Raw genomic sequence first — 18,909 nt, 5'->3', positions numbered from 1 at the left:
CTTTATTCGGCTCTGGTGAGGCCACATCTGGAGTATTGTGTCCAGTTCTGGGCCCTCCCACTATAGAAAGGATGTGGATGCATTGGAGAGGATCCAGCGGAGGGCAACCAAAATGATGAGGGGGCTGGAGCACATGACCTATATGGAGAGGCTGAGGGATTTGGGTTTGTTTAGTCTGCAGAAGAGAAGAGTGGGGGGGATTTGATAGCAGCCTTCATCCTCGTGAAGGGAGGTTCCAAAGAGGATGGAGAGAGGCCGTTCACAGTAGTGACAGATGGCAGAACAAGGAGTAATGGTCTCAAGTTACAGTGGGGGGAGGTCTAGGTTGGAGATTAGGAAAAACTATTTCCCTAGGAGGCTAGTGAAGTACTGGGATGGGTTACCTAGGGAGGTGGTGGAATCTCCATCCTTAGAGGATTTTAAGGCTCAGCTTGACAAAGCCCTGGCTGGGTTGATTTAGTTGGGATTGGTCCTGCCTTGGGCAGGGGGCTGGACTTGATGACCTCCTGAGGTCTCTTCCAGCCCTATGATTCTATGACCTGGGGGAAAGAGGATGTGCAGAGGGTTTGGATGAAGAGCTGGGGCAACAAGGGATGGTGACCAGGGGCAGGGAGTTGGGTGAGGAAGGGACTTGGGTGCCAGAGGCTAGCTGTAGTAAGGAGGTGCTTACCTGGGTGGCTCCCTGGCAGCAGCCCTGCAAGACCCCAAGGCAGGTTCTCTGGCTGCCACAGCCCTAGACTGCTCAAAATGGCTGGCTGCTCCCTGTTGCTGGATTTTGTTGGGATGTGGGGGTAACACTCACAACCCTCCCCCCCCCACCCCAGCAGAGGACCATAGGGAGCAGCCAGTCATTTCAGAACAACCCCATGCCACTTTAAGTGACTGGCTGCTCTTTTGCCCAAGGGTCCCGGTGGGGAGGTCTGTGGGCTGAATTGGGCCATCCTTGGACTGGATCCAATGCTTGGCAGGCCGGATCTTGGCCCCGCTGTCCTCCCTCCTCCTCCCTCCCTGGACCACTGGCTTAAGTGGCTTCTTCTCCATTGTGAGTGTGATTATATTTTATTTCTGCTGAAAATACTTGTTCTTCTTTGTTAAAATCCAACATCTTTGACCATCTTTCAGAGTACTATATGCTAGCAGCAGTCTCTTGCAGAAAAGCTACTTCTTGTAGTATAGCAACCCTTGAATTAGCATGGAAGGCCAAGACACACTCATTTAGTAAATGGGAGCCTGACACTGATTTCAGTAGGAGCAATACCATAATTAGATAAGTCTTTGAGCCGTACATTTTCAATATTACAAGGTGCTGTGCAGCGTTCAATATGAGTTTAAAGTCAGCATCAGCACCAGTGTCATTAATGCATAACTTTAGTGGGATGGTCCAAAGTGAATTGAGCTGAACTAAATTTCTCTAGTTTGTCTTGCTCAGTTGATGGCATCAGAGCCAAGCGGGTATAAGAAAATGTTGCTGGGATTGTAGCTAACATCAGCCTTAAAATTTGCATTTGCTGGCTTCCACAAGAGCCTGAGTGGGCATACAAGTTGTCCTTAAGCACTAGCAGTGCAACTGCCTTGATCTTCCATCTGAATCAGTGGAAAAACTTCGATTTGAATGGTGAAGGATCAAGCTTCAGGCTGGTTGTTGGTATAGCAGTGTCAGATGGGAAGATGTGGGCCCATAGTCACATAATCACAGTGTTTGTACTGGGGATGGCCTTTAAGAGACATGCTACCTTCCTATGCTATTATATTCTGATTAGTGTGAGAAAATGTTGCTGGACGTATCCTGATGAGGTAAGTAGGTCACTCATTGTATTAAGCTCTGTCTGCCCAGCTTGGGGGAGGTATAGGCTCTTGTGAACATTTTTATTTACAAAAATATTAAACAGTTGTATTTATTTCTAAAAGGACCTGCTATTTAATGTTAGATTCTGTTCTTCGGCTATGCATTTCTTCTGTCCATTAGTATACTGCTGAAATCAACAAAGACATTCCTGGTACATGAAGTACAGATGGTGCTTTTTACTGAAATCTGCCTGAAACATTCAAAAGCAGCCAGTGCTTAATTACTTCATAACCATAGCCTTTAGATTCTGCTTGTTCTTAGCTGTTTTATATTGATCACTTTGATTTAGCTTCTTCCGTCAAGATGGAAAATGACTAGACTATAGGAGAGTGTGGACATTTTTACAAAATAGAGGGAGCTGTTTAAACAGCTGCTTTAATGGGCAAAAATGAATTTTAAAAGAGGCTAAGGGAGTACACGGTAGGTTAACAAACTAGACTTGTGCCTCTGGAAACCAAGTAGACAGTCTCACGGGGCTTGTTGCTCTCCTGTGTAGTCCCTTGTGAATCACAAAACGATCATCACAGTTTAGTCCATTCTAAAGTCCAGGAGAAGAATGTCAGTGGTGGCATAGATGTTGTGTTGACTGTGTTTTTGGAGCATTTGTGAGAACTTTGTTGGCAGCCTTTCCCAGCACCTGTCTGCACAGTCACACACACTGGTTAGGTGTGTTGCTCCCTTGCACTGGTAATCCTTTTGGGAACTGTATCATGTCCTGTACTGTTCAGAATTATGTGGACTTCGATACAGTGTCAGAGATGCAAAAGTAGGCTGGGCTGTCTGCGTATTATTTTTTTTTTATGTTTGCAATCACAGACAGTATAGATGAAAGTTTTTAATGGGGTTCAAAAGTCTACATAAATGATTCATGCTAAGTTAACATGTGAATTCAGTAGGTCAGATTCTGTTTCTGCTTACACCAATGTAAATCCAGAAAATACCACTTGTATCAGAATTGTCACTCTCGATTCATGCTGGTAATACTGAGAGCAACATTTAACCTTATATTTTGTAATGTGTGAGCAGACTTTTTCATTATGCTTAATAGGCTGTTTTGTTTTGATAGTTGAAAGAAAAAATGAAAGAGCAGTCCTGGAATATCCTCTTTGTAGAATGTGGACGTGGTGTTAGCATGTTTCGAACAAAGAAGACTCGAGATCTAGTTTTAAGAGGGATCCCAGAGACCTTACGAGGAGAACTCTGGCTTCTCTTCTCAGGTATTGGATAGCTTGATTAGCTTGAGTTAATTTTATGGAGTTGTATTGCAAAAAATATTCTAGTCAATAATCAAGTATGCTGCTTCAGGAATTGTTGTTCCCTGCCAGAAGTTAAGGATCTTGTTTTTATTCAGGGTGATAAAATCAATCTGCAGTCTTTACAGTTGGAAATCATAGCTGCTGAATCCAACTGCTTTTAAAACTGTACAGGTAAAAATGTTTGTTTCCTTGGTGATAAGGTACATTCTGTATCCCCTTAACGTTCAAGGAGACAGGTTGAAAACATCTTTGTGTATTCCAGCAGAGCTTGGCTAGACAGGTTCTCGCTAGTAGGGATCGAGATGTGTACTAAAAATAGCAATGTGGATGTTCTGGCTTGGTCTGGAGCTTTAATTTTGATGTCTATAGGGTGGGGTTTGAGAGCTAGAGTTTCTGCTCCAAACCAGAATGTCCACATTGCTATTTTTAGTGCACTAGTTTGAGTCTTGCGAGCATAACTCTGTTATCCAGGGTGGGACACACACTCCCAGATACAGTGTAGATGTACCCATTAAGGCCAAGTCCTCAGATAGCCAGAAAAATGTATTTGCAAAACTGGGTTTAATTCTTTTGTCAGAAATGGCAGCTTTACAAACCAACAGAATTTCTGTAGCAGAGAATTTGCTCCATCTTTCAACTGTTTTCTACACTAGGCCCCTAGAACTAAAGTACAGAACTTACAAATATCATGTGCTTCACTTGCAGTGTTTCTGAAGATGCACACAATCTCTTGTGAAAGTTACCAAGGTTCTTTTATGGCCTTCATCCCTGTGGTGCAATATCTGTATCTGAGTGCCTCCCAAACATTAATTAACTTATCCTACCAACACACTCACAAGATAGGGAACTTGTATAATTTGTATTGTACAAATGGGGAACTGAAGCACAGAGCAATTAAGTCACTGATTTTTTTCAGAAGTCCTGAGCTTCCACCGCTCTCATTGACTTCTCTGTGACTTACTCAGGGTTGCATAAGAAGTCTGTGGCAGAATCAGGAATTGAGAACAGATCTGTCTGACCTTCCATCCAATGCTTTGACCTCAAGACTATTCACCCTAATACCAGCAGTGATTTTCCAGATCTTCTAGAGGTTCAGTGCGACTTACTCAGGGTTGCATAAGAAGTCTGTGGCAGAATCAGGAATTGAGAACAGATCTGTCTGACCTTCCATCCAATGCTTTGACCTCAAGACTATTCACCCCAATACCAGCAGCGATTTTCCAGCTCTTCTAGAGGTTCAGTGCATTACTTTTAAAACAATCTACCATATTTTAGCTCATGCTGAGAAGTGACGAATGCAAAAGATTTGTAGTTGCTAATTGTTCTTGCGGTAACTATCTGTACATTTACTCTTCACTCATAAGTTTGGTGTCTGAGCACCTGTGGTATGTGATGGCACAAAAAACTTTAAATGATCTATATGTGAAGCACTTTCTGAAAATGTGGCTTGGCCACACCACTACCAGCGTGGCAGTGGACTCCACCAGAAAACATCTGCAAAATTACAGGCGGCATGGGGGCTTTTTTTGTGGAAATGGAGAGAGTTCAGGGTCAAAATCTGACCTACAATTGAAAACCGCCTACGGCCTCCACTACCTTGAGCCCCGTTTTCTTCTTTGCTACTCCGGTCATGCCACTTTTGATTTCAAAAGTGGACTAATGGCCTGGGGAATGGGCCCCCAAGACTCCATCATAAGCCATATAACTTCAAGCTAAACTAAAAGTTGTTGTACATGTGGCAAAGAAATTAGATGGATATTCCACTGTGTGTCTTCTAATGCTGTGCAATAAAACATATTGTCAGGTGCCGTTAATGACATGGCTACAAATCCTGGTTATTACACCGAACTGGTGGAAAAGTCCCTAGGAACATGCACTTTGGCTACTGATGAAATTGAACGAGATTTGCGGCGCTCCCTACCTGAGCATCCTGCCTTTCAGAGTGACACTGGTATCTCTGCCCTCAGGAGAGTTCTTACAGCCTATGCGTACAGGAATCCCAAGATTGGATACTGTCAGGTAAAACGTTCTTGAGATCATGTGTATGTGTCTTATAAACATCAGTAACACTAATATATGGTATCCGTATAGTGATGCCACACCTCATAAACCCATCACATGAATTCCTGGGGTTTCTTGCTTCAGTGACTTAATCATGATATCAATTTCAAAACATAATAGAACATTGACTTTTATATATGGTTTGACATGAAGCTCTGCCCTGTGCCTGTGACGTTATTTTATCTCCTATAAACATTGGATTTATGCTAAGTTAACATTATAATTCTATGTTATGTAGTTTAAATGTTATACTAGGCCTTTTAACTGTGTTGTAGCATAGGTTCGGTACAGGATATAGTTGCAGCTTACCCCAGCTGAACTGTAAAACAATGCCATGTAATCTATGCTTTAAAATACTGTGTACGTGTGTGTCTATATCTAAAATTATAACATGTAACAAACTGCATTCTCCCACTGTCTTTCCTTGCCAACACTTTTTGCCTTGCTGCAATGTTGTAGGCAATGAATATTTTGACATCCGTGCTGCTGCTTTATGCCAAAGAAGAAGAAGCTTTCTGGTTATTAGTTGCTGTGTGTGAAAGGATGTTACCTGATTATTTCAATCGTCGAATCATCGGTAATATGTTTCTGTCTTCTATCAGTTTAAAAAAAAAAACATAATCACATCTTAAAACAGAAGTTTGGATGGGGGAAGAAAACTTCCGAGTTAGGTTCAATTGTAGTTTAGGTAGGAAGAGTTGAAAGTAAACGGGAATATTTCTATTTGTGCAGGAATTAATGGAATTAATGTAGCTTTTTATTCCCGGGCTATTGCTGTAGAGATTATTTGGGAAATACTATAATTTGCACCATATTACAGTTATCCTGGATTTGCATCCTAAAGGCACACTTAACTTGAAAATCTAATCAGTTTGAAAAAAAATTGTACTAGGTCCTATACTTGTCCCTAATTCTGCTGGTCAATTTTTTTGGGGGGGTGGAGTTTTTCCCCCATCTTCTCTCTCCCCTGTTACAGACAAGGAATATTGACTACAAAGGAGGATCGATGAAGCTGGCTATAGACTATCAAAAGCAATAACATGCTACCGGTTGAACCTCTCTCGTCCGGAACTCTCTGGTCTGGCAACATCTGTGGTCCAACATGGTTGTCAGACCAGAGAGCCCCAGCTGGAGAGGTTGCTAGCGGCTGGGCACAGTTGGTATGGCAGGCTGGCAGCCTTCAGGGAGTCAGGCCAGTAGCAGCCCACAGGGCCAGTGGCTGTGAGCTAGGGATTGGCAGCTGGAGCAGAGCCCCACAAGGGAGTAGGCAGCCCACAGGGTCAGAGCTCCACTGGGGGCAGCGGCGTTGGCTGGAGCTGTATGGCCAGGAGGGGATCCCCGGAGGCCTGACCTCTCCTGTTCCAGCAAACTCCTGTGTTCGGGACTGCTCAGGTCTAAGGTTGCCAGATCGTGGAAGTCCAACCTGTATGTGCAATGCAGTCATGTTGACTACCCACACTTTGTCTCAATGGCTCCTAATGTACGCAGGTCATGTAGGTGTTTGGTACAGCAGCACACCCAGAGCCTCATGTCAGCAGCTTGACCTGTGTTATAATTAAGATATGGCTGTATATGAACCTGATTCCTGGAAATATCTGCTGCTTTATTTTCTAGATTAATATTTGGGTGGCTGTTTCATTGTCCTTCTGCAGGTGCCTTGGTGGATCAGGCAGTTTTTGAGGAACTCATCAGAGATCACCTGCCTCAGCTGACAGACCACACGACAGACATGACATTCTTCTCCTCAGTCTCTCTCTCCTGGTTTCTTACTCTCTTCATCAGTGTGCTGCCCATTGAAAGTGCAGTCAGCGTGGTAGACTGTTTCTTCTACGATGGGATAAAGGCGATCTTGCAGCTGGGTCTGGCAGTACTGGACTACAACATAGAGAAGCTGCTATCCTGTAAGGATGATGCAGAGGCAGTGACTGTTCTAAACAGGTATTGGTGTATTCATCACTCCTCAATGAAATTTGGAAAGAGATATAGTCACATGTAGGTTTGCCTCTGAGAAATGGCTGAGAAAGCACTAGGCTAGGCGTTTCAAAGGAGCCTAAGGGAGTTAAGTGTTCAGCTCCCTTGGGCTCCTTTGAAAATCTCAGGCTTAGTTCATCTTCTAAAACGATAGGCACTTTGGTATGTTTAAAATTAATACAAAACCTGCACTTCCCAGACCTGGCTTTCCTCAACAACCAGGCAACCCAGAGAATACTAAAATGTCTGATAGTTCAGAGATCAGATTAATAACAATGTGATCCTCTAATTGGGTTCTTGTAGCAATGCTTACTGCCTCCTCTGTAGTTGAGTTAATATTTCAAATGAACTTTAAGTGGAAAAAAAATCAAAGCAAGGTACTTGCCCTTTTCACACTGCTCTATATCAGTGGTTCCTAATCTTTTTGATACTGGGGACCAGTAAACCCATTCACAAGCTTTTGGAGGACTGGTAACATTTATTTGCATATTCATTGAGCAAATGATGAATATGCAAATAAATTGTGTCACTGGCCCTACCTGTCTGGTGGGTTGTTCTGGCTCCCCCACTCTCCCGGCCCCAATCCCGACCACTTTATCGGCCAGCACTGGGTGTTGTACGTTGGTGCGCATGGTGCCCTGACTTCTCCCTGAGTCCTAGCGCCTGCCGGATCTAGCCCCACCGCCCGGGAGCATGCCCGGCAAGACGCCGCGGCGGTGGGCTCTCTCCCAAGAGGGCCGTACTGCCGCACTTAGCAGTGCAGGGTGCTACTACCCCATCACACAAATTAATAGGATCGTGTGCGATAATTTTTCTAAGGACCGGTACTGGGCCGCGGACCACACTTTGGGAATCGCTCCTCTGTATTGTAGTCATGTCACTAAATATGTATGTGAAAATGTATTCTTAACCGACATACTGTAGGCAGGAACGTATTCCTAAATTTACATACCCTTGCTGACCTTCTTCTCTGTCTGTATACCTCAGAATAATAAAATGTTGCGCACGATGTACCATATGAACAATGAGACCTATTTCCTGTGCAGCAATGCTAGGGATGCTTAGTTATGAATGTCTTGGCTTTAAATGGTTTCTCCCGGAGCATTAACATATTGTTTCTTTTTAAATGGGGTTGGAAGCCATTGTATTTTAATATTTTAGCTGGGGGAATGTAATTATTGTTATAACAATCCATATAGACTATCAGTCAGCTCAGAACTCAGCTATGCTCATTTAAATTCTTAACACCTAAATTAAACTAGTAATTGAAGCACAGTCTTACAGCTGATGTTTACTGAAGCATAGGTATAAAAAATGGGTTAGAGTTTGGCTTTTAACTCGTACGGTCAGTGTGAAATCACTCCTCCCTCAATACCCATGCACAGTTCACCTCTCTGCTGTTATGTTGGCATAGCTATCATTTAAAGATAAATAACAAAAATTGTAAACTTGTTTTGAACTGCATCTTCTAAAATTTTGCCTAGCTATGCTTTGTCTCTTTTGCACAGTTTATCTGGCTTGCGGGAAATCCAATACATTTCAAAGAGCTTCATGATAATTTGCATCTCAGCAGCGAATAGGAAATGATTGCTCTGTGGAGTAGTTCCTCTCTCTGTAGGTTATGGTTGCCCTTGTCCTTGAATGTTTGTTGAAGATCACATAAATGATGAACGTGTGCCGATCAGGACCCACTATAATACAGGTCTATAGGTGAAATAAGACTGACTAGGGTCCCAAGTCACTATAATCTTAGTCCACATAAATAGCCCAGTCTTTGCTTGCCTCCAGATAGATATTCCCTTTCAAGTGATCCCTCTCCATCCATTTTTCTCTTCCCCAGGTTATTCGACTCAGTTGTTGTCCGTTTCACTTTACTTTGACCGTTGGATCTCACTAATGTTATCTCTGTGTCCCTTTTGGGCAGATTTTTCGACAGCGTCACTAACAAGGACAGTCCGTTGCCTCCAGCTGTGCAGCAGGCTTCAAACCTAAACGATAAAAAGAGTTTCCACCCAAAAGTAGACATAACTGACCTGATCCGAGAGTCAAACGAGGTTTGTATTCTTTTGTATGTGATGTTTTGTGTCCTGTATTTGTGTTTTCTTGTTTGCCCTTCACAAAAATCACAATTTTTTAATCTGCTGAAAGAGTTACCGAATCATAGAAGCCGGTGAAACATCAGACAGCTCAGATCATTAGCTCATCCCCTCTCAGTGCTGAACTGTCCCCTGACATTTGTCCAATCTCATTTAATACTTCCTAGCCCATAGTACTTCTTTTTTTTTTTTTAAATTGTACCTGAAATGTACTAGGTTCGCAGTCTTGGGTGTGGAGTCCTTTAGCCACATGGCAAGCATAGTAGTCAGTCGGGCTAACAGTCCCACGAGTCACCCCAATAGTCATATCAAATTGCAAATTGGTAGAAGCAGAAACTTCAATCAGAAATTCAAGACTCTGACCTCTGCAGGTTGTGAGAGGTGGTGAAAATTGATATTCTCATCTCAGCTGCCAATTTAAGGAATTACCTTTGCTCTGTATTTTGGGACAGCAGCAAAATAGACATTTTGAGACATTGGTGGGGAGGAAATATCCAAACCAGAATTGACTGTGATCTCCTGTTTAGGCTTTTACCACTTCCTCTTCTCCTCCCTGTCTGACATTGGGGTTTTTCAACTTTTGCTGGTCTGTGGCAATCTATATTGGGAAGGAAATTAACGTAGCTTCTGTTTTCTCTTCTTTCTATCATAGTTTTTGTATGAGGCATTTCCTTCCCTTGGATGATGACGAATTAGACTGTAAACTCTGCTTTGAAGTGTGAAAGGAGAAATGAGAGAAAAGTGTAATCCATATTCTCTCGTCTGTTCTTTCCATAGATATGAGATGCCCTTTCTGACTCCAGTTCTAGCTATTGTGCTAGTGAAAGTCCTACAGCCGGGTGGGGAACCTCAGGCCTAGGGGCTGGATCTGGCCTCTGGCTTGCCTGATTTCAGCCGCCAAAGCTCAGCATTGGGCAGCCCACACTTGGCTGTGCAGCCCCCTGCCACCCACCTGTGGGGCTGTCGCATAGATAATCTACTAGCCCTCTAGGCTCTGGTGTCCACGGGGAATGTGAGGAGAGTCTGTCGTCTTCTCAGTCAGGGGCTTCTCGCTTTACTTCTCACTTGTGTGCGGCCCTTGACTGATTTTTCTCTGGGTCAGCGGCCCCCAACCCAAAGAAGGTTTCTCACCCCTGGAATAGAGCATATAATTTTTAACTGGGGCCTTGGAGAAGAAGGTGCAGTGTTTTATGCTAAAGAACAGCTTCTGGATAAATGTATTAGCTTGGACATGGAGCTAGCTACTCCTGGTATAATTTGTGAAGAAGGCAGGGATAATATTCAGAGCCTTTCACTTCCTGTTAGGAAGAGAGGCATGGGTTTATGGTCTGAGCACAGGGCTAGGAGCTAGGATTCTACTTCTAATTCTGATGCTTGAACTGATTTCCCGTGGCATTGGACTAATCACACAATGTATCTGTGCTTCAGTTTTCCCTCCCTGAGAAATGGCACTATCAATCTAGTTTCTCAGGTAAGCAGAGGTAATATTATGTTTGTAAAGCATTTTTGAGGGTCACTGGAAGGATAGCATTAGAGGTGTAAGTTGTCATGGGCTTGACTGCCCATTTCGCTCATGGAGTGCAGCACCATAGAAGTCAGTGGGAATACTCTGTAGGCGAAGGTTCACTGGTAGAGCAGGTGCAGTGCTTTTTGACAAAATAGGCTGCTTTGCAAAAGTATTTCAATAACACAAATGTCCAGAGAGACTCACTTCTGTCTAATGGTTAGGCGACTAGCTAGAGATGTGGGAGACCCAGGTTCCGAGTACCTGATTCAGAGCTGAGTTTTGTATTCCACATCCCTACCAACCCAGGGGAATAAGGCCTTGAACCTGAGTCTCCCACATCCCAGGTCAACCTCCTAACTGCTAGGCTGTAGAGTGTGAATATGAGAGTGAGAGTCGCTCCTCATGAGAGAGCCCTATTTCAACACAGTTTTGTTTCCACAGAAGGTTGTGGCTTTGTTCCAATGTGGAACAAAAACAAATTTCAAAATGTTGAAAGTTGCTGCAAAAGTCATCCTGCAGTCAACTCGAATTACTAACGATGAGTAAGAGGCTAGAGAATATGCCTTCCATGGTGGTTGCCTCTCCGGGGTGTTTTGAAGATGAACGAGGTCATATCTGAAGCTGAAGAATGCTCTGAGAGCGCTATGTTTTGCTTATGTACTTTTATGACGCTGACTCTCAAGTGGATTCCTTTTCAGGCTAAATCATAAAGGAGCAATTTTTAGTTTGTATGTGGATGGGTCTGTAGTTCTTAATTTGTTGCATCTATTTAAGACTCAATGATAAATTTGTAGTCTACCTCTCATGAAGGGCATTGGATAGCAGCCCTGCCAGAGGAATAGACCAGGGAGCTAGTTGTGACTGAGTTGAAATTCCCTCCCTGATTCCCTCTTTGCACTAGGAAGGAAGTTATCTGCCAGGCTACGTCTACACTAATGCTATTTCGGGATACTGGAGTATCCCAAAATAACTATCCTGCACCCTAACAGCAGGCCTGTTATTTCGGGCTCGCTATTCCGACGACCCTGTAAGCTTCTTTCCATGAGGAGAAAGGGACATTTCAGGATAGCAGGTTATTTCGACATTTGGTGCTGTGTAGACAGCGCCAAATGACGAAATAAGCAATTTTGAAATAAGATCGGAATAAGATACGCAATTTGCATGGCTCAAATGGCGTCTCTTATTTGGAGCTACTGTGCAGTGTAAACACACCCCGGCTTCCTTGTCAGTTCAGCCCTGCTGGCCAGCATGTGGAGCACTCTGTCTCCTCACTTATACGGGAGGGGTGCAATAGCCCTTCAAAGAGGACTTCCTCCTCCTCCTCATCCCACACAAGGACCCACCCTCTGTAGGAAAGGGGGCACCTAACACACCCTTAGTCCCCCGTGCGGGTGTGCACACCGAAGGACAGTTCTGCCTGCTGGCCTTTATGTCCACACAGCAAAGAAAACCCCACAGCTGACCAGTGCCACCAAGGTGGGCTCATAGCACTCAGGCTACAGGGATACGTCACTAACGTGTAGATTTCTAGGCTGAGGCTAGAAACCAAGCACTGAGACCCTCTCAGCTTGCAGGGTGGTAGAACCCCAGCTCCAGCCCGGAAGTCAACACAGCACTGAAACAATCCCAGAGCCCGAGCATCAGAAGCCCAAGTCGACGGGCATGGGTCAGCCATGGGTGCCTGGCTGTAAATACACCTTTACTCATCGGTGAGTTTCCAGAGTGCAGACGTGCCAGTGTTGCTGCTGCTTTTTTAGTGGCAGGAAAAGCAAAAATACCCACGTATGTGAGCTGCTCCGTGGCTGGAAGTAGCTGAAATTCAATTTCTCAGAGTTGTTTTTTCCCCCTAGAAATATGGTGATATTCGATATGAGGACGTGGAGAGAATGCGCTGCAGGAACAGGCTGTATGTGATCCAGACTCTAGAAACTACAACAAAGCAGAATGTGGTAAGTGTCCTGAAAGGACAGACTCTATGGGCCATGTGAAGTAGCATTTGTTGCCTTTCCTCTGCTAGACTTCCTCCCTTTTGGAAAATGCAAGGGATTGAATGAAGCTGACCTACGAAATCCCAGGACGAGTGAATAATTCCTTGAAGGCTGAAATCCTTCTCTGATGGGTGTCTCTAGTACAGTGTTTCCCAATTGGTGCTCCGTGGAACCCTGGGGTTGCGCGAAGCAAAAGTAGGAGTTCCACGAGGAGCCGGCACTCCCCCGCCCCCTCTGAAAGAGAGAGAGCCGGCTAGCCAGCTTAAAGAAGCAGCACACGTGTTTCCCTTTCCTCCCTGGCGACGCAGAGGCGTAGGGAGGCAGGGGCAGAGGGAACAGTTGCTCCCGGCCGGCACACTAGGGAGGTGCCAGACAGAGGTGATCCCACGTGACCCACAGCGGGGAGGGAAGCACTTCCCCTCCCCAAAGGAGCCGGCGCGTGCTGCCTGAACAGCTGGGGCTGTTTTTCACCATGCAGAAAGGCCGTGGAGGAGAATGGGGGGAGTTCAGGAGACCCGGGGCTGCACAGCTCCGACTGTGCAGGCAGCGCACTCTGCCCTGGGGCTCCCCGCGCCCTCCCCACCCCCCAGGATGGCATCGTGGAAGCGCCCACAAGCCTGTGGCTTGTTCAGCACCCCAACCTTCCACCTGAGCCCAACACTTCCCAGCCTGGAGCCTCCTCCCTAAGCCAGCATCCCCTTCTCCTGCATCCAAATTCCTTCCCAGAGCTTGCACTTCTCACCCCTGCCCACACCCAGATCCCTCATTCCCATTCCAGAGCCCGCACCTCCTGTCTCAAGCTAGTGAGAGGTATAAGGGCTGGGGACAGTAAGTGATGGAGAGGAGGGGAACGGAGAGGATGGGGCCTCAAGGAAGGGGTGGGGTCTTGGGGAAGGAATGTGATTTTCATGCATTGGTAGGTTTCCCTCCTCTTCTCCCCCCCCCCCTTTTTGTTTGCTTGACAAACTTAGGGGTTCCTTGACATTCTGAAAAGGGTCCATGGCCAAATAAAATTGGGAAACACTGCTCTAGTAAATGGGGGATTGGTCCAAGGTGTTTTGAATCTGCAAATGAAAATGTGAGCTGCTGCTCCTGTTGGTAACACCACATGCTTCCAAGGACTCTGATCAGTGCAGGGAGCCACAGAGAATAGTGCAGTGTGGGCTGCCCTGCATTGCTGTGAGCTGCTGTTAAATGTAGTGCACTTTCCTTCGAGACATAAGGCCTGTGACACATGTGACAATGAAACACTAAAGTAATAACCAATTAATTAAGTAATAATTTAATTGTATATTCTATTTTGCAAGGAAGAAATGAAGTCTAGTACTAGTAACCAATAAACCATCAATGGAAAATCACAAAGGAGATAACTGGGGTTGTACCTCAATAAATTGGAACTCTTTGATCTGGCAACACCCAGACCACAGATGTTCCAGGATCTGTGCACTCCCCCCTGGTGCACTGCGAGGGGTGGAGGGGCCAGGAGCCTAGTGCGATGCGGGGGGGGGGGAAGACAGTGATATGCGGCCCAGTTGGGCTGGGGGATAGGGGGGAGCCAGAAAGCCCAACGTGTGGCTTGACTGGGCTGGGTCGGAGGGCTGGGAGCCTGTGCGTGGCTCAGCTGGGTTGTGGGGGGAAGCCAGGAGGCCTGGTGTTGGGGAGTAGGGTAGGGGGCCCAGAAATGACCTCCCCTGGTCCGGAAAATCCCATATGCAGGACCAATCAGGTCCCAAGTGTGCCAGACCAGGGAGGTCCAACCTTGTATGGCACCAGTCAGGTTGAACTAGAAAGGTTCAACCTGTAACATCTCTTTCTGCAGTAAAGGGTTTCTGTAAATGCTGCAGTAATCTAGTATGGGCACTGAAACCATCACTGTTGTATTTCCTTTTGGATCAGGGATGGGGAACCTCTAGTCTGTAGGCTGGATGCAGTTCACTGTTTAGCCCCTGGGCCACCACTTCACCATTCCCAGTCAATAGGAGCTGTGGGAATGGCAGCCGAGGGTAGCTGTGAGTGGCCATGCCTGCAGCCATCCAGCTGGTGCACTGGAGATTCCTCAGCCCTGTTTTATATGGGTAACATATTGTGAATGTGGATGCTAGTCTTGAAGCTGCCCTTGGCAGTAAGGAGTTGTACACTTGAATTCCTAATTCTCTTACGAAAAATGAACCTTTGTTTGCATGGACTGAAAGAGCCATTTGTCCTTTGTGAATGAAGCCATATATTGCATTAGTATGCACAGGCTGGTATATGAGTTGTCTTCTGGTGTCAGTAGTGTAGGATGAACACCCACATGCAATGGGATTTGATTTATTCTCTCCTCTTTGGGTAAGTATGTGATCCTTGACTTGTTTTAGAGATTCTCCACTCATTCCATAATTGTAAGCAGCAAAAAAATCTGTAGGCAAAATTCAAACAACCTCTTAAATGTGAGCTAAAATCTTAGAGAGCATTGGAATAAGACTGTAGAGCAAATGGGGAAAGTCACTATTTAAATTTTTTATTTTAATTTCTTTAGCTGCGTGTTATGTCTCAGGATGTAAAATTCAATCCTAGTGACCTGGAAGAGCTGTATGAATTATTCAAGGTAATGTGCTGTTTTTCTTTAATGTCATTTGCAGAAAGTCTGTATTTAGGGTCAGTTCTGATAAGGAAATGTCACAGTTCCAACCCAATGAAAAGGAACATTTAATGCATACACTCTTACAATGTCATCTTCAAATAACACCAGAAACACGTTCAATATTTTTTCCCTCAAGTAGAATTTTCTTTTCTCTTGGACTAATTCTTTGCTTTTTCTTTATAGAAGGAGCATTTTCTGTCATGTTACTGGAATGCAAATAGCCCAGTCCTGAGACACCATGACCCCAGTCTGCCATATCTGGACCAGTATCGGATCAACTGCCAGCAGTTCAGGGTCCTCTATCATCTCCTGAGTCCATGGGCGCATTGTGCAAACAGGGACTCTCTTGCACTGTGGACGTTCAGGTTGCTGGACGAAAACTCCGATTGCCTTATAAACTTCAAAGAATTTGCCTGTGCCCTTGGTAGGAGACTATTGAATACAGATACTATATTGACATGAGGCTTGTTCCAGGGAGGTGCTGGATTCCCTCAGTTCCCTTTAACTATTGGATTGATAGTACTCATTATCCTGCAGAATCAGGCCCAAATATGGACTCTATTGAGGCACCTGGCTTACAGGGTATATTTATAACCTCAGATATGGTGTTGCTTAGTCTGGTTGAAAGTGGTTTAAAACGATTAGCTTAAAATTTGTTTAAAATGCTCTGGATGTGCCCCCTATATATAAAGGGTCAAAGCAGTTTCTATTGTTAACCTCTGACTTCACTTACTAGTAATTTTTCTGAAACATTGGCTTGAAATTTTCCGTGCTTAGTATGTATTAATGCAACTTTAAGATGTAATTCCCGAAAGCTGGGCAGTGCAGAAGTTCAAGTTCTGAACAGAGTGTTAACTAGGCCTTATTGCACAACCTGTCTAGCTGATGAAAAATACTTCTTCCACTATGTATCATCACGCAGACAACACATGCAACATAGCTGAGCTAGCATGTCTGCTGGGAGCATAATTTTTCATTTACTTTTTTATGAATTTAGCTGTGAATAAAATTAAACCTTAATGTTGCATTAACACTTTTTTATATCTAATCTAGAATGCTGTTTGCATAGGAAGTAAATGTTTAACAAAAACACATGAAAAAAAATCAGCACAGATAAGGATAATAAGGTATCCTTATCTGGCAAATAAATTGTGTGCATTCAACTCTGCCTATGTTTCTGGCTGCCATACCTCCAATTTTGGCCATTCCCGCGAAGGATTTACTAACTCAATAAATGTGTCTCTCTTTATCTAGGTACTAAGAGGTGGTTTAAAACGTGTTCAATAAAATGTCTGACTCTGTTGTAAAACAACAACTCATTTCACAGTATAGACAAACCCAAATTCAACTGCACCTTCCCTCAGCTTCCTTGCACATGTCCAACTTCAGCCATGCTCTGCTGTTCCTGTTCATGTTACTAGGGTTTTCCCCCAAGATCTGAGCTAGTTGAAAGGAATGTCTTGCCTTTCTCCTTACAGATGTCATGTGTAATGGAAGTTTCACTGACAAGCTGAAGCTGCTTTTTAAGCTGCACATCCCTCCAGGTAAGTTTTTAGCAGTATTGTTTGAGAGCTCTTCTCTTGGCTACTGCTGTTTCCATCACTCTTCCTCTTTCATTCTTTAATTTCCAAGGCCTGCGTGTTCTTTGTTGTTTCACTAGTACAACATGCACAGTGCTGACCCACCGCTGTGGTGTCTGCACCTGCTTCACCCAGTGTAGTGTGTTCCACAGGACCAGGGACCACCTAGTAGGCTCCTGGAGCACTTCTGCTTTATTCTCTGGGACAAACATACCCCTGTGCTGTTTGTGCTACAAAACAGTGCTGGTCACTGAGTTTCTGTTATTACTCTAGTTGCTCTTCAGAAGCCCGATGTCTATGTTCAGCCATTGATTTTGTTTGTAAATTTGCCTCTCATCTCTTGATTTGTCAGCATTTTGCCATGAAAGGCTGGAGAGAGATGACATGGAAACATGCAGTATCTGGTTTGATTCAGAGATGTGATAAGACCAAGGCAGCCGACAGAATTGCTGGGCCTCTACGCAAGGTGGGGGGGGAGGGTGCGTGACTCCATGCTCCTGGGAGCGGGGGGATGAGCCTTCCCCAGCCAGCTTCCCAGAGCGTACTGCATGGGGCTCCAGCAGTGATTTTAAAGGGCCTGGAACTCCAGCCACCACTGCTGCCATTGTAGTGGTGGCTGAGGCTGGGAGTCCCAAACCCTTTTAAATCACCAGGTTTCAGGGCAGATGCCTCCTTTGCCCTCCAAATGATAAAGCCCAGGGGAAGTCGAGGAAGGGAGGTCCCCATTATCTAACAATGCACTTCTTTAGAGAGATTTGTTTACTAAAAGCCTGATCCAAAGCCTATGGAAATCGGTGGGAGCCTCCATTAACTTCATGAAAGACCCAAACCCTAAGGCCCCTGTTCAGCAAAGTCCTTAAGCACATGCTTAATTGCCTTAACTTCGGTGGGACTAAAGCATGTGTTTTTAGTTAAGAACATACTTACGTGCTTTGCTAAATTTGGATCTGAATGTGGAAAATGTTCTGAGGAAAGGTGGGGTGTTTGGAGGGCTTCCCGCCCCGCCCCTTGTCTGGAAGTCAAGTAATCAGGTTACTTTTGCCAGCTCTGCCATGTGCTGGAGAATTCCCTTAATCTCCCAGGAGCATTGTGAGCTTTCCTCACTTGTTTCTAAAGCCCTTCGAAATCATCAGCCAAAAAGTACTAAGCCTTGAACCTGCAAATGGAGTTTGCAGACCCCTACATGGGTGGATCCCCGCACCTGTATGGAGCCTTCTGCATGACTCGTGTTGCAGTATCAGGCCCTAAATCATTGTGGTGTATTATTAATAAACAATATTTCCATATTCTTTCAGAACCCTTCGCTAATGGCTTGCTGAGCATTTTGTTGCCATTAATTCTGAATACAGCTTACTCCAGAAATGGGGTTTGTATGGAGGAATTTCTACTCCAAGCACTCAGAAAGTGTGCTCAATTTTTTTTCTTTCTATTCTCTTTACTGTTAGGTCCTTATTTGTCTTCTCCCACCTCCTCCACCTCTTTCAGCTCATGTAGCACCAAGAAACCATAAGAAAGTTTCTTGGCTGTCACTATGTTGCTCTTTCCAGTGTGTTGATGGCCCAAGTCCCATTCATTGTATTGATTACCCTAACTTTTCCTACAGCTTTTACTGAAGTGGAATCTCTAAGCCCTTCCAAAGGTGATGAACTTTCAAAAGAAGAGCTGATTCATTTCAGTCAACTCAATGGTAAGCACCAGCATGCTTGGTTTAGATTTGGTGACCGTCTATTAGCTGTGCTGGAGTAGAGCTCAGCCTAATCAAGATTGGGTCCTGTATGAATGCCTATGAAGACACAAGTCCTGCCCTGGAGAATGCTGTAAAATGTACCTGCAGATGACATGAATTCTTACAAAAGCCCCAGCCTTAAAGATTAAATGCATCCCACAAAGCAGTGCAGAAGTTCTCTACAAATATCCACCTACTGTCTTCTCAGAGTTGTATTTTTTTTGTATCTCTGTGTATTGCCTCAGGTTAGTGGCT

General features: G+C 44.7%; 1 protein-coding gene across 2 annotated transcripts in view; it reads left to right on the top strand.

Moving 5' to 3' along the window:
- Positions 1-18,909, top strand: part of TBC1D8B (TBC1 domain family member 8B) — a 77,257-nt gene that overhangs the window by 46,055 nt on the left and 12,293 nt on the right. For both annotated transcript variants that reach the window (XM_075941110.1, XM_075941109.1), the window contains exons 9-18: positions 2,913-3,063; positions 4,907-5,121; positions 5,623-5,740; positions 6,816-7,101; positions 9,059-9,188; positions 12,588-12,686; positions 15,244-15,312; positions 15,532-15,772; positions 16,827-16,892; positions 18,532-18,615. In XM_075941110.1, coding sequence (XP_075797225.1) covers positions 2,913-3,063; positions 4,907-5,121; positions 5,623-5,740; positions 6,816-7,101; positions 9,059-9,188; positions 12,588-12,686; positions 15,244-15,312; positions 15,532-15,772; positions 16,827-16,892; positions 18,532-18,615 — 1,459 coding nt within the window. The remainder of the gene's footprint in view (positions 1-2,912; positions 3,064-4,906; positions 5,122-5,622; positions 5,741-6,815; positions 7,102-9,058; positions 9,189-12,587; positions 12,687-15,243; positions 15,313-15,531; positions 15,773-16,826; positions 16,893-18,531; positions 18,616-18,909) is intronic.

Source organism: Pelodiscus sinensis, chromosome 13 (genome assembly GCF_049634645.1).
Source record: "Pelodiscus sinensis isolate JC-2024 chromosome 13, ASM4963464v1, whole genome shotgun sequence".
Lineage (NCBI taxonomy): Eukaryota > Metazoa > Chordata > Testudines > Trionychidae > Pelodiscus > Pelodiscus sinensis.
The sequence above is the reverse complement of the archived record's forward strand: the minus strand, read 5'-3'. Positions and strand labels throughout refer to the sequence as shown.